Raw genomic sequence first — 16,036 nt, forward strand, 5'->3', positions numbered from 1 at the left:
ATCTCTCAGGTCCACATCATGTCTCCACATCATCTCTCAGGTCCACATCATGTCTCCACATCATGTCTCAGGTCCACATCATCTCTCAGATCCACGTCATGTCTCCACATCATGTCTCAGGTCCACATCATGTCTCTACATCATGTCTCAGGTCCACATCATCTCTCAGGTCCACATCATGTCTCCACATCATCTCTCAGGTCCACATCATGTCTCCACTTCATGTCTCAGGTCCACATCATGTCTCCACATCACGTCTCAGGTCCACATCATGTCTCAGATCCACATCATGTCTCCACATCATGTCTCAGGTCCACATCATGTCTCAGATCCACATCATGTCTCCACATCATGTCTCAGGTCCACATCATGTCTCAGGTCCACATCATCTCTCAGATCCACATCATGTCTCCACATCATGTCTCAGGTCCACATCATGTCTCCACATCATGTCTCAGGTCCACATCATGTCTCAGATCCACATCATCTCTAAGGTCCACATCATCTCTCAGATCAACATCATGTCTCTACATCATGTCTCAGGTCCACATCATGTCTCCACATCATCTCTCAGGTCCACATCGTGTCTCCACATCATCTCTCAGGTCCACATCATGTCTCTACATCATCTCTCAGGTCCACATCATGTCTCCACATCATCTCTCAGATCCACATCATGTCTCCACATCATGTCTCAGGTCCACATCATCTCTCAGGTCCACATCACGTCTCCACATCATGTCTCAGGTCCACATCATGTCTCTACATCATTTCTCAGATCCACATCATGTCTCCACATCATCTCTCAGGTCCACATCATGTCTCCACATCATCTCTCAGGTCCACATCATGTCTCCACATCATGTCTCAGGTCCACATCATCTCTCAGATCCACGTCATGTCTCCACATCATGTCTCAGGTCCACATCATGTCTCTACATCATGTCTCAGGTCCACATCATCTCTCAGGTCCACATCATGTCTCCACATCATCTCTCAGGTCCACATCATGTCTCCACTTCATGTCTCAGGTCCACATCATGTCTCCATATCATGTCTCAGGTCCACATCATGTCTCCACATCATGTCTCAGGTCCACATCATGTCTCCACATCATCTCTCAGGTCCACATCATGTCTCCACATCATGTCTCAGGTCCACATCATCTCTCAGATCCACGTCATGTCTCCACATCATGTCTCAGGTCCACATCATGTCTCAGGTGCTATTCACCTGCAGAGAGTTTTTAGGGCACTTGTTCTTCTGTCCAGTGTCCTCACGTGTTTGAGGACTCACTGCTGAGCTGTGCAGGTTTTGTAACTGTGTTATCTTTGGCAGTTACACAGCTACAGAAATGTGTCTGTGTGCCTGCTGGGAACAAAGAGTCTACAAATACAACTCACACCTGTGAGCTACGAGGACTGAACGTGAGTGTAAAAGCAGCCAGTGTCCAAAGAAGAGCTTCAGAAAGCTGGAGATCTGTTGCTCAAAAGCACTTTAAAAAGTAGGAGGAGGGCTAGCTGCTTAAATGATGGGTGGCCCAAGACTTTTGTACAGCACTGTGCCCACAGGAGAGCTCAGCCTGACTACAGCAGCAGACTGAACACCTGCAGGTTCTATCTATCTATCTATCTATCTATCTATCTATCTATCTATCTATCTATCTATCTATCTATCTATCTATCTATGCTGCTGTGAGTGTTTGCCGCCCCCTGCTGTACGTCCCGCCTCATCACACCGAGCGCGTCATTGTCGTCCATAAACTTTATTTAGAAGTTCAAAGTGCGCATTAGTTGACATTTTGGAAGCAGGATGAGCCAATCACAGCCTGCTCCTCCTCCTCTCTTTCATTCTCTGTGCTCTGAACAGCAGCGATCTCATTTACGCACATTACGTGAACGTAGCACAGACTCCGGTTACCGGGGCCGCGTCAGCTGTTTCTATTTTCTCCATCTCGCCCTCCGACCCGGAAGTGCTCGCGCACACACATATGCTCACGCACCCGCACGCAGAGCGGACGCGTTCCTCCCTCCATCACACACCGGACTCCGCTTCGACCACCGACACCGACACCGAGCTCTGCGGGCCGGACCGAGCAGGACCGCGCCATGTCCTTGCAGCTGCCCCCGTGCGTGATAGACTGCGGGACCGGGTCAGGACACGCGCACAGACACACACACATGCGCGCGCGCAGTGGCAGTACATGTGACGTCATGTGTTTTTGTGAACAGCATCATGTATGTGGATAAGATAGCCTTCATTAGTCCCACGCGTGGGAAATTAGTTTTGTTACAGCAGTGGACAGTGCAAAGTTGCATAGAAAAATTAGAGAAAAAACACTGGAATAATATATCCATAAGATACTGTACACAATAGAATAGAATAAAATAAAATAAAATACTATATACAATCGAATAAAATAGAATACAAATGCTATATACAGTATGAGTATAATACAACGATGCCAGAAAGAGTATTGCACTTAGTCTTGTTGCACATGTGTGGGTTTGTGTGTTTGATCAGTTGGAGTCTTTGTTGTGGAGTCTGACAGCAGTGGGGAGGAAAGACCTGCGAAATCTCTCCGTCCCACACCGTGGGTGCTGCAGCCACTGAAGGAGCTGCTCAGTGCTGTCAGAGTCTCCTGCATGGGGTGGGAGATGTTGTCCAACAGGGATGACAGCTTAGCCACCGTTCTCCTGTCACTCACCACCTCCACTGGGTCCAGACTAGAGCAGGGCGATATGACCAAAAATATTTATCACCATATACATTTGAACATTTGTGATAACAATATAACTGACGATATAATTGACACGAGACAAAATACTTTACAACTCCACAACTTTATTAGTGCAAAAAACCCCATCAATGTATTTTCACTTAAACAAGCAGCTGTTTTTTATGTGCATTAAAGTTATATAAAAATTTAACAGTGCAAATGCAAATTCCTTACTGACAGTTTAACCAAAAGGCATTTCCAGTAGAAATGGGCTGACATATTCTGAGCATAACCATGTATAACATCCACAAAACTTAAAAAGAGGTTAAACACACACAATACGGTAATATTATGTTGAAGCACAGTACGTATCACTCCGCGAGGCTCCGCCTACGATAGCCGTAATGCTCCGACAATCCATCAAGTGGTGCGGCTTCGTAGCTTAGCAAAGTCATACTGAAACTAGGGCTGCCACGATTAGTCGACTAGTCACGATTACATCGACTATCAAAATTGTCGACGACTGATTTAATAGTCGACGCGTCATTTGAAGCTTTGTAAGATCACAAAAGACGCAGGAATAAGTAGTAGGATTTAAGAGTGTAATAACGGACTGAAACAGAAGATGGCAGCACTGCATGTACATGGATGCCAGCTGCCGTTAAACCCCGAAGAAGAAGAAGTAGCTCTGTCCCAGAATTCATAGCGCAGCCCAGCTCAGTTTCCAACAATGGCGGCAGCTAGTTAGTTTTAATATTACTCTTATTATTCTTTCTGGGTCACAAAATAAACGTTTAACATATTTTCAGGCGAGAATGTAGCTGTGTAAACCTCAAATATCTGCTCAGTTTATCAAGACACCACATACTTTCAAAAGTGCTCCGACGTTTTCGGAGACGTCTGTTACCCACTAGCTCGATAGCTAGCCGGGGGCAAGACTCACTAGAGCCGTGAGAACACCGGACTCCCGGCAAATCGTTTTCAAACCCACCGCCGTCTTTCGCTACTCAGGTTAAACATGATATATAAGTCACTTAGATAACTTAAAAATGTTATTGTTTGGCTTTTTTTTTAGTATTTTATTTGTTCCTGAGTAAATCGGTTTGGCTGAGATTAAAGTTATAGTTTTTACACAGCTGAACAAACGTCAAGCAGACAGCTGATCATCAGAAGTGTGAGATGCTCGAGAATTTACTCCGGTGTCCCGTTATATTTTAGATAGCAAGGAGTTTATTAAACTTCACCGAAACAATCTGCAAATTTCATTAAAATTTAACAAACTATCATCTTGTCTTTATTTTTAGTTAGCACATACCTTAAACACTTAAAGCTGTAAGCTAATGATAGTTATATAAGAGCAGATGCATGCTGGTGCAATAAGCTGTACGTTTTACGTCCAATGGATGATGATCTGATTAGTCGACTAATCACAAAAATAATCTGTGACTAGTCGACTATCAAAATAATCGTTTGTGGCAGCCCTAACTGAAACATTTGACAGATTTTCGAGCGCCGTGTACATAAAATCGTTTCGAGGTCAGTAAACACAACCAGAGTTCATACATAAGGCACACGGGATTATAAGGCACACGGGATTATAAGGAGCACTGTCGACTTTCAGAAAAATCAAAGGACTGATTTTAAGTGTGCCGTATTTTCCAAACAACACGGTAATGACGACGGTCCGCTAGCATGCTCTACCAAAAATAGTGCTTTGTTGTGTATCTGACGGACGAAAGCTAAACCAGTTCCACACCACTGAAGCTGCAGCAGTTTTACAAACCAGTTCTGGTTCATCTGTTTCATTCAACGATCCACTTTCGCTCTTCTCATTCTGCGTCGCCGCCATGTGCGTATGAAAACAAAGGCACTGCGCATGCACGTTTTACCCATATTCTATCGCCATATTTCATTTTCCTATCGTTGCCCAACATTATACCGGTATTACCGTGAACAGTATGATATAGCCCAGCACTAGTCCAGAGGGCATCCTAGAACAGAGCTGGCCTGTTTAGTCTCTTCCTGTCCCCGGCAGAGATGCTGCCGCCCCAGCAGACCACACTGTAAAAGATGGCTGAGGCCACCGCAGAGTCATAGAAGGTCTTCAGGAGTGGGCCCTCCACTCCAAAAGACCTGAGTCCCTGCAGCAGGTACAGCCTGCTCTGCCCTTTCCTGTAGAGGGCGTCTGAATTATGAGTCCAGTCCAGTGTGTTGTTCAGATGAACACCAAGGTACCTGTAGCTGTCCACAGCCTCAATGTCCATACCTTGGATGTTCAGTGGTTGCAGTGGAGGATGTTTGTGCCTGTGGAAGTCTACCACCAGCTCCTTGGTTTTACTAGTGTTGATCTGGAGGTAGTTCTGCTGGCACCAGTCCACAAAGTCTTGAGTCAGTCCTCTGTACTCCTTGTCGTCCCTATCAGTGATGAGGCTGACTATTGCAGAGTCATCAGAGAACTTCTGCAGGAAGCACTGGGTGGAATTGTGGGAGATCACTTCGATCTTCTTCTTCTATCCAGCTTGCTGTACCTTCCTTCTGCCTCACCACCATGTGAAGCAGAGCTTTCAGCTGCTCTGCCCCCAGAAATAAGAAACATTGGTTCTCCCCCAGTTTAAATCCCAACTCATCTGTTCAAATCTGCATATTCACTGCGAATCCACTGTTTGTTAATTTTATCTTGTGCTTTTGTTTTATTGTTCTTATTTTGCCATTGTTTTACTAAGTGTTTTATCCTATTGTAAAGTGTCCTTGGGTGACTTGAAAGGCGCTCATAAATAAAATCTATTATTATTATTATTATTATTATTAAGTCTGCAGTGTAGATAGTGAAGAGGAACGGAGCCTGAACCGTTCCCTGTGGGCCCACCGTACTGCAGACGACCCTGTCCGACACACAGCCCTGAGTCCTCACAGACTGTGGTTGGTCAGTGAGGTAGTCCAGAATCCATGCTGTGAGGTGATGATCCACTCCTGAGTGCTCCAGCTTGTCCTTCAGGACCGTGGGAAGAATAGTTTTGAAGGCACTGGAGAAATCAAAGAACATGATTCTCACAGTGCTCCCAGCGGTCTCTAGGTGAGCGAGGGAACGATGTAGGAGGTGAATGACGGCATCATCCGCTCCGATGCCAGGCTGGTAGGCAAACTGAAGTGAGTCCAGTGATGAGCTCACCAGGGGGCGAAGCTGAGCCAGGACCAGCCGCTCCAGGGTCTTCATCAGGGGGGATGTCAGAGCCACACACAGGAGGTTTTCTAGAGCTGTGGGACTCTCCCCAGCCTCAGGCTCAGGTTGAAGAGGCGCTCCATCACCCCACACAGTTGGTCTGCGCAGGACCTGACGACCCTTGAGCTGATGCCATCTGGACCCGCAGCTTTCCTGGCTTTAATCCTCCGGAGTGAGTGTGCGTGTTTGTGTTTGTGTGTTTGTGAGCGCGCGTGCTTGTGTTTACAGGGACAGTTTACCAAAATAAAAGCTGGCTCATGGAATCATCCATCAGCGGGTGGAGGTAAACGCGCTGTGATGATCAGGTGGTTGGGGCAGGTGAGGGGCTGATGGCGGTGCTTACACTGAGCTCCAGCTGTTCCACATGTTCATCCAGCTGCTGCTGCGGGAGCTGCTGGTTGGGTGGAGGTTCAGGTGAAGTTGTGGAGCAGTCTGTGTGCGATCTATTCTGGGCCACAGTGTGAATGTGGGACAGCTGCACACCGACCCCCCTCCCCCTGTGTGAGCCCGGCTGGCTGTTCAGAATCAGAGATCGCGTGATCTCCTTCAGCCTCGACGTCGGTCCGTGCCCCCGAGCCAAGGTGACATCCTGGGGTCGTTTAGAAATAGCTCACGGCTGCAGGCGTTTAAAGGGTGACGCTGAGCTGACTGTCAGCCATGAACGCACGCTTAACAGCCAAAAACACTCAGAGCAGGTCCCAGATCAGTTTGGTCTGGCTTTGGAGAGGGATCCCAGGGTCCAGGGTGAGGTATTAGAACTGATCCCAGGGTCCAGGGTCAGGTATTAGAACTGATCCCAGGGTCCAGGGTCAGGTATTAGACGTGTGGGTCTATCCAGCAATCACAGCCAGTTCAGTTCATTTTTAATCTTTCATGATTTATTTGTCAGAACTCAGTTTCATGGAACAAGATGTCATTTTTTTTTTGTCTGTGTTTTTTTGATGTAGTGAAAATACTACAGTTACTTTACAGTTACTACAGTTACTTTACAGTTACTACAGTTACTTTAGGTACTCTTCCCTTGTGATGAGGTAAAAGTATATCATCCTAAGCACAGGTCTGCAGTAAAAATGCGTCAAACTCAGTGTCGTCAGGCAAACGCTCCTGAAGTCAAACTGCTGAAATGATGTTTCAGTGCTTTGTATCTGCAGGTCCTGATTATTGTTACTGTTGCTCATCATTTTCTACATGAACTGAATATTTACATAGAGGTCAAAGACAAAGCAGTAATCGGTCACGCCTCTGTTTGCTGACTCATTTCCTGATGTTTTATCAATGTTTTATGTGCAAAACTGAATTTATAAATGTCTGCTGGGAGTCACTCCACTGTTTTCCACAGAGGCCGTATTTGGACCCACAGCCAGATGTTAAGAACCTTTATGTCTAACTGTTGTTTCTGTCTGTGTGGCTGCAGATACACAAAGATCGGCTATGCAGGAAACACCGAGCCACAGTTCATCATGCCGTCCTGTAAGCATCTCACAGCAACGACGGACAGACAGTTAAGGTTAAGTTAGGTTCACTTTCTGTTTCTAAAGCTCAAAGTGAACCTAACTCTGTGTCTTCATCAGTTCTTCCACATAAGTATAAAAATATAAGTCTTCATCTAACCAGAAGAGCTTAAATCTAATCACATCTTTGAAATGACCAAACAAACAGTTTTTAGGTTCAGAGCAGCCCTCTGATAGGCTGCAGCCTCTCTAAACTGGGTAAATGGTTGATAAAAATGGATGAATGGTAGTTCAAGGCTTTGTCAGTAGAAGGTGTGAATGAGTACACCACAGTATCCACAGCATAGTAATGAATAGAGCTGCTGTTAGTCAGTGATACCAGGTTATTTGAGTACCAGGTAAATAGGTCAGAGCCAAGTACTGACCCCTGTGGAACACCTTTTGTCCCAGTTCTCCCAATAAGATAACTGTGACATCAGTTCCAAGTCAGAACCAACCAGTCTAAAGCTGCATACACACTGGAAGGTATTCTCAGTAACGAGTGAACCATCTTTGGCCACTTCAAGCGCACGTGGATGAAGAAAGGGCCGCTGATGTGAAGTGTGCAGATCTGTGATGTTCTCTCCTCAACTTGGAGGCGAGCAACTCAAGGGTCTACCCAATAATAATAATAATAATGGATTGGATTTATATAGCGCTTTTCAAGGCACCCAAAGCGCTTTACAATGCCACTATTCATTCACTCTCGCATTCACACACTGGTGGAGGCAGCTACGGTTGTAGCTACAGCTGCCCTGGGGCAGACTGACAGAAGCGAGGCTGCCATATCGTGCCATCGGCCCCTCTGGCCAACACCAGTAGGCGATAGGGTAAAGTGTCTTGCCCAAGGACACAATGACCAGGACAGAGAGCCCGGGGATCGAACCGGCGACCTTCCGGTTACAGATACACTTCCCAACCCCCTGAGCCACGGTTGCCCCGTGACAGCGAAGAATACCACTGAGTGACATATGACCTGGTGGTAAATACATTAGGTCACCTAGGCAACCAGAGCCTGGAACGCTTTGAAGTGGTCGGCTACAAAACATTATGTGATGGGCCAACTGGTTCCAGCGTGGACTTAAATGTGAGAGCTTTATGGTCCAATGCTGCACACTCCACCACATCACTAACCTCCTCACATGCTGCGTCAAGGCTAAATGCAAACAGGTTCCAGATATCAGACTAAAACTGGACCAACCGAAGGTTTCGGAGCGCGTGACAGTTTGGATATGAGGTTGTGCTTTCATCACGGCCTCTATCACCTCCTTCATGGAGTTACTCAGTTCAGTTTCATGTATACACCAACAGTCAGCTGAAGGCTGTTGGTGAGAGATTCTGAAGCTTTGATGACTGATTTCCCATCATGCAGCATGTCAGCGCTTCGTTACCCACATGTGTAAATGTGCCAACAGGAGGCGAGCCTGGTTATGTACTGCTGCAGACTTTCACAGTTAATAAATGCGTGAGATTACTGTGCATTACACACTGATGCACTGCAGGCTCTCCCTGTAAGCGATGCAGACGGTCAGGTTAGGGAGGAACTGCTCCACATGTCTGCTCCTCTCTGTCAGCTGCAGACTCAACAAACCGTGTGTTTAACCCCCACCCCGGTGAAACCGTCCTACTCTGACAAAACGTCCTACCCGTGTTATAATTTGACAGTGACTTGCTACTAAACCTAACCATAACCATAACCTTAACCATAACCATAACCTTAAGAAGTATTCCGGATGGGTGAAAGAAAAAGAAGTTAATTCGGCGTTGGTGTAGTGCGCATGCGCCGCGTCTGCGCAGAAACATTGGGTAGGATGTTTTTTCAGGCAGGATGGATTCCCAGAACACCGGCACTTTGTGCTTTGAGTAGCCATAATAAACTTTTCAATGGTTTATTCTGCTGTAACCAGTGAAAGCCGTGACTCACGTATGTTTATGGTTGTGTTAATGGCATGCACCAGGTATCGCAATCAAGGAGTCTGCCAGCGTGGGAGAGCAGGCCCAGAGGAGGCTCGTACGAGGAGTCGATGACCTGGACTTCTACATCGGCGACGAAGCCGTAGACAAACCCAACTATGCAACCAAGGTAGGAGAAGGAAAAGAAGCAGGACCCTGTTTGTGCAACGAGATGTAAATGAAACCTGATGGTTTGGTCTGCTGCTGTTCTCCGTCCTTTGCTGTTTAGTGGCCAATCCGACACGGGATGGTGGAGGACTGGGACCTGATGGAGAAGTTTATGGAGCAGGTCATCTTCAAGTACCTGCGAGCTGAACCTGAGGACCACAGCTTCCTCATGGTACACTCTCACAGTGTTTGTGTTTGATTCTGTTTCATTCTTCAGGAAGTTCTTCAGCTCTTTGACTGAAGGTAACACTGATGAGGCTTTAGTGCCGTTGCTACAGTTACCGGCAGTTTAAAATCCACTGTTAAACCGAACCTCGAGCTGAGAGCAGGATCCTGAGCCCACGGTCACCAAAGCGCTCGCTCGTAGGGGTCATGTGACTGTCGAGCTTTTATCGGCATTATTGTAGCGTCCTTACCTCACAGTGTCACGGATTTGATGTGCGTGTATCTGTGTGTGTGTCTGTGTGTGTGTGTGTGTGTGTGTGTGCGTGTGTCTGTGTGTGTCTCTGTGTGTGTGTGTGTGTGTGTGTGTGTGTGTGTCTCTGTGTGTGTGTGTGTGTCTGTGTGTGCACGTGTGTGTATCTGTGTGTGTCTCTGTGTGTGTGTGTGTGTGTGTGTGTGTGTGTGTGTGTGTGTGTGTGTGTGCAGACAGAGCCTCCTCTCAACACTCCAGAGAACAGGGAGTACTTGGCTGAGATCATGTTTGAGACCTTCAACATACCTGGACTCTACATCGCAGTACAGGTGAGACGCGCTGATATCCTTAAACAGCTTCCAGGACATTCCAGAATCCTGGGGAAGGTTCCAGGACCCTGTGGCGTAAAGTACGTCTCTCCATCAGGCGGTGCTGGCGTTGGCGGCGTCCTGGACATCCCGGCAGGTGGGACAGAGGACTCTGACCGGCATCGTCATTGACAGCGGAGACGGCGTCACACACGCCATCCCCGTGGTGAGAAACACACCCACCTGAAACAGAGGGGGCGGGGTTTGAGCCTCTTTGCTGACTGACCGGTCGGCTCATGTGTCACAGGCTGAGGGCTACGTGATTGGCAGCTGTATAAAACACATCCCCATAGCAGGGCGGGACATCACCTTCTTCATCCAACAGCTTCTTAGAGACCGAGAGGTGGGGATCCCACCGGAGCAGTCTCTGGAGACCGCCAAGGCCGTGAAGGTACCAGAGTGCTCCTCCACTTCTGTCCTCCTGTCTGTACTTCTGTGTACTTTAGTGTGTATTTGTGTGTACTTATGAGTGTAGGAGCGATACTGTTACATCTGTCCGGACATCGTGAAGGAGTTCACAAAGTATGACTCTGACCCAGGAAAGTGGATCAAACAGTACCGTGGAGTCAACGCCATCAGCAAGACCGCCTTCCACATTGACGTGGGCTACGAACGCTTCCTGGGCCCTGAGATCTTCTTCCACCCCGAGGTTACAACAAAGTCTTTTTTTTATTTACATTTTGCTCCAATCTATTTTCATTCAGTCAACAAAAATGAATAAAAGTAACAAATTAACTGAGCTTCATATAGTTTGAAAATGTAAAGGCTCAAGAACAGAACCCTGAGGAACCCCGCAGCTGCTCTGTTCTAATGCCTGCACATGCTGATAAAAACAAAAGAACATAAATAATAATACCTGACATGTGAATGTGTGTTTTCCAGTTTGCTAATCCAGACTTCATGCAGCCTATCTCTGATGTCGTTGATGAGGTCATCCAGAGCTGTCCAATTGATGTGCGCAGACCGCTCTACAAGGTAATTCACAAGGGTGGAATCGTTACAAACGCACACATGTGGTTGTTATATCTCTTCGTGTATTTGTGTAAAAACCACTGTGAGTTTTGGATGAGTTCTGATAAATTACATCCATCCATCCATTTTCTTGACAACTTATCCAGTTCAGGGTCGTTGGTGGGTGGGGGCGTGGAGCTGGAGCCCCTCCCAGCTAGTACCGCGGTACAACACACCCTGTACAAGTTCAGGGTGAATTTCACATTAAAAGCATCACATAAATAACCAAACTAAAAGAAAAACAAATAGAGAAGAACTTAAAACTGAAGAAGTGTATTTGTTGTGAATGACTGAGGCTGAGGATTTGCTGAAGCTGTGTGAGTCTTCTGTGTCCAATAGAACATCGTGCTCTCTGGAGGTTCCACCATGTTCAGAGACTTTGGCCGGCGGCTGCAGAGGGACCTGAAGAGGGTGGTGGACGCTCGGCTGAAGTTGAGCGAAGAGCTGAGCGGAGGACGGATAAAGGTGAGCCTGACCAGTGAGTGCAGGCCGATCCAGACCTTTATGACCTGAACACATATGGAAGCAGAGGTTTTTAACGTTGGTCAGCTTCAGGTAAAGCTTTTCTTTGTTTGTGTGGAACTTTTCAGTCAAAAGGCTGAAACTGGTCCCCACTGAGCTCCTCCACAGTCCAGATCAGTGCTGGTCCCATGGTGGTCCCAGCTGGAATCACCTTCCTATTAATAGCAGAGGTGGGAATTAACAAAGTGCAAATACCTTGTACTTAAGTAGAATTTTCAGCGATCTGTACTTTCTACTCCTTACATTTTCGAACAGGATCATGACTTTAGGTTTATCTGTAGTTTATACTCTGGGTTTAAAGTGGAGTGCAGGTTTCCGTATGTTTAGCATTTAGCTAGCCCTACTGAAGAGGAGCGAGCAAAACTTTTGTACTGTCAGGTAATTTGAAATGCAGCTAACAAACATCAGCAAACACACAAACTGTCTGTGTGCAGTTTATCTCACAGTGTGCTAAAGGTCCAGCTGCTTGTTTCACTGGGAGAGAAAAGACAGAGAGCTACGTTCATTCAGAGATGGAGAAAGATAAGAAAGAAGGACAGGAGAGGAAGAAGAGAGCTTAGAGTTAAAGGGAAGGATGCTCATTTAAAGCTCACATAGAAGTCCTCATGTTGTTAAACCTGCTACTAAACAAACTGAGGCAGACTAACTGTTATTTAAAGGCTGCAGGTTAGTGCAGCATAAACAGGTGAGTTTGTACTGTGATGGCTTTAAAGTAAAGACCAGTGTGTGACTGCTGCACTGTCACTGTCTAATATAAAGATAGCATAAACTGTCAGTGTAGAGGATGAAATCAACCAGGACAACTCAGGAAACATCTGCTCACATCTGGTTGAATCCAGGTGTGTACATCCACAGAGAGCAGCAGATCAGCTGATCACAGCCTGCACACTAAGAACATCTACTGTAGCTCTCAGTAGAAATGATTGTGAGTTTGGTTCTTTTCCCCACACTGAGCCATTACAGCTGACTTTAGGTTCCCCACCTGCTGAATCCACTTCACCCTCTGACTGTGCTCGTGTTCCTGGTTAGAAACAAAGTCCTTCCCTCTACAACGGAGGCAACAGAAAAAAGAAATGTATTTTTATTTTCCCTCCTGCTCATCTTCTACTTACCTGATTCAAGCTGAGTACATTTATTAGAATTAAAATTCAGGTTAAAATTATTACATTAATAAAAAATGTGGTAGAAATGTTCTTCAAGGAACTTTCTTCCTCTGAGTACGTTTCAGAGCCGGTACTTTTCACTTTTATTTGAGTAAAGAATTTGTACTTGAACTTACAGGAGTATTTTTAACAGTAGGTTCTGTACTTGTACTTGTCTGTAGTTTTGCCACCTGTGATTAATAGTCACCAGATCCTGGTGCAGCTGATAACAGCACAGAGCAGAGTTAAGCTTTAATGTTACAGCCTTTACCTGGACGGCATTTAACTGGATCACTGGTTTGTTCCCAGTTTCTTTGTGATGTGAATCATTTATATGCAGATGACGTGTTTTTGTGTGTTGGCAGCCGAAGCCGATGGAGGTTCAGGTCGTCTCACATCACATGCAGCGTTACGCCGTCTGGTTCGGAGGCTCTATGTTGGCGTCCACGGTAACCAAAAGTTTTGTGTTCTTCTACTTTCACACAAAGCATTTCCCTAAACAACATGTGGCTGGAGGAAATGAGCCTGCTCAGTAAACTCTTTCCTGACGAGTTTATGGTTTCAGGTCTTAGTGAATAAAATATGCATTCAGTTTATAACTGATGGCCCGTCTGGAGAGACCAGGAACCTTTGTTGACACTGTGTGTTGTTGTGTTTGCAGCCGGAGTTTTTCCAGGTGTGTCACTCGAAGAAGGACTACGACGAGATCGGGCCGAGCATCTGTCGACACAACCCCGTGTTTGGCATCATGTCCTGATGACAGCGGCGAGCCCATCGGCCCGCTAACCTGTTAGCCTGCTAGCAACCAGCCACTCAGCCATTAGCCTGATAGTTTTTTGCCCTTCTCAGTTTTCACCTATGAGGCTGCTAACCTGTTAGCGGGCTAGCTCAGCATCATCAAGCACATGGAGAACGTGAAGCACAAAGGCAGTTAGAGAGCACGACAAAGTTTGCAGTGGTTTTGTTTTGATAAATTTACTCCACAGAGAAGAATTTTACCGAGAACAAGAGGAGCTGCAGGAGACCTGGTGTAGCTAGCCAACCTTCTTCCAACACGTAGCAGTGCTAATAGAGATCCTCCGAAGCTGAGGCTGTTGTCCTCACAGCAGATAGAGATAAATATGGCGCCTGCTCGCCTCTCATCCTCATTTCGGCCTCTTATCAAACACAAGCCGCCGCTCTGTGCTGAAGCTGGCGACGGTGGATTTAACAGGAAAAGCCTCTGGATGTTTTCTGTCACTTGGCATTTATGTCAGCATGTTTGTGGCCCTGCTATAATGATCAGACTCACACTGAATCTCACTGACTTTTTGTCTCTAAACTAGAAAAAGCTCTAAAATCCGTCTCTTCGTCTTTCGGACAGTGTCGTAGACAGACAGAAAATAATTTTCTTTGGTGGTGATGGTCTCATTTTCTCTCTGGCAGCACAGTCAGGTGTAGTTTTGAGCGCTGCAGCCTGCAGAGGGCGCCAATGGTGTCAGGACAGCGACGCAGTGTGACGTCACAATCAAAGGGGACCTGTTCTGCTTTTTCTCGTTTTCTGGTACAAGAGTAAAGTCATAGTCTCTGATGTTGAGATGAAACACCACCCATGTGTCAGATAACGAGCTCATCACCACACTGGCTTCCTGAAATTTCTGTGTTTGCTCCAGTCTCACAGTGATGGAGGGATGTTGGTCTGAACATCACTCTCTGGGTCTACGGCCCCAAGATCCCCCCAAAAACCACCAGACAGAATACAAAGGGAGAGTAAATCTATTCATGTTAACATATAAAGTGTATTTTGTGACTTTAGATATAAGAGACATGACTGTGGCTCAGCATGAGCATTTATTTTTGATGAAATTGGATTAGCGTGAGCCGGGAGGAGGCTCCAAATGATTCTGGGTCATGGATTTAGTTTTTAATGTGGTCAGGCTCTATATTTGTAAAATAAATAAAAATAAATAATAATAATATAAACTTTACATTAATAGATATTTATATCGACTGAGAGAGCAAGAATCAGACCGATCAAAGATCAGGTCCAAACAACCTGCAGCATGTGTTCAGGTGCAGTCATGTGATGGGCACGTCTTCCAGAAGTCATTGTTAGGTGAGACGCTCAGTTTGGAGATTTGCTTCCACAACACGTTTTCTCTTACAGCGCAGGGATGAAAGCAGATAATATCCACGTTATGCAAATGAGTGTTTCTTAAACGAGATGAAGCCTCATTTGCATATTTAAAAATCAACCTCCAAACAGTTCATGTCTATAATTAGTCAATTTCACAATATTATCTGTACATACTGGTTTGCAATAAACATGTATGAAGTTCTGCAGATCATATCTTTGCTTTCTCCATGTCAGTTCTTTTCTTGCACCACAAATCTTGTCCTTACCTCCAGCACAGCCATCTGTCAGTGACCCTCCGACCTCTGCCATAGTCCTCAGATGGACCTGGGCCTGCTCATTTAAGCCACACCCACTTCCATCAGTGTTTTCTTTTTTTATCACGAGGTTGGCTGACTGGTTCACTGTGCATGCCGATAGTGAACCTTACATTGCTGCTTTCACTTTACTTGAATGTTCAAACTTTTGCATTTGATCCAGTGACTTGGGCTCCTCTTGGGCTGGAGTAACCTGTGAGAGCTAGTGATACTGTTCTACTGCAGATGAATCACCTGAATGAGGAGGTGCACTCCTCTGTGTTTCATGCTCAGTTACTCTGACTGAATCTCCTCTTCACCTCACTCTTATACCTGTTCACCCTGTGTCCCTCCTCTCTAACTCCACCCACTGTGACATCACCAACCACCCTCTCTATCACAGTCATTACATTTTCTTCTCTTCTGTATATGCAACATAGATTCTCCAGTGTATACAGACACTCTACAGCCCCCATCAGCCCAAATTGACACCAACAAGCAGAATCCTCGTTTAACTAAAGTAGATGTGAAAACGTTCACAATTACACAAAACAACCTCCTGTTATCAAATATTTTAAAGTCCTTGTTGACGCGCACACACACACACAGTTAACTCAGA

At 46.0% G+C, this 16,036-nt stretch overlaps 1 protein-coding gene across 2 annotated transcripts; it reads left to right on the plus strand.

Annotated features, from left to right (window-relative positions):
• The first annotated feature begins 1,917 nt into the window (after positions 1-1,917).
• On the plus strand, positions 1,918-15,337 carry actr3b (actin related protein 3B). 2 transcript variants are annotated; one of them, XM_084940318.1, is made up of 12 exons: positions 1,918-2,152; positions 7,354-7,409; positions 9,388-9,512; positions 9,612-9,722; positions 10,199-10,294; positions 10,392-10,499; positions 10,581-10,724; positions 10,809-10,982; positions 11,216-11,308; positions 11,684-11,809; positions 13,374-13,457; positions 13,670-15,337. In XM_084940318.1, the coding sequence occupies exons 1-12, from the start codon at positions 2,109-2,111 to the stop codon at positions 13,763-13,765; spliced, it is 1,257 nt and encodes a 418-aa protein (XP_084796444.1). In that variant the 5' UTR covers positions 1,918-2,108; the 3' UTR covers positions 13,766-15,337. The 2 variants fall into 2 exon arrangements, with proteins under 2 accessions (XP_084796444.1, XP_084796445.1); XM_084940319.1 differs by lacking the exon at positions 7,354-7,409 and having other exon boundaries at positions 1,919-2,152.
• The last annotated feature ends 699 nt before the right edge of the window (positions 15,338-16,036 follow it).

This window comes from Perissodus microlepis, chromosome 9, assembly GCF_051167445.1.
Source record: "Perissodus microlepis isolate ML-2025 ecotype Zambia chromosome 9, ASM5116744v1, whole genome shotgun sequence".
Taxonomy (NCBI): domain Eukaryota; kingdom Metazoa; phylum Chordata; class Actinopteri; order Cichliformes; family Cichlidae; genus Perissodus; species Perissodus microlepis.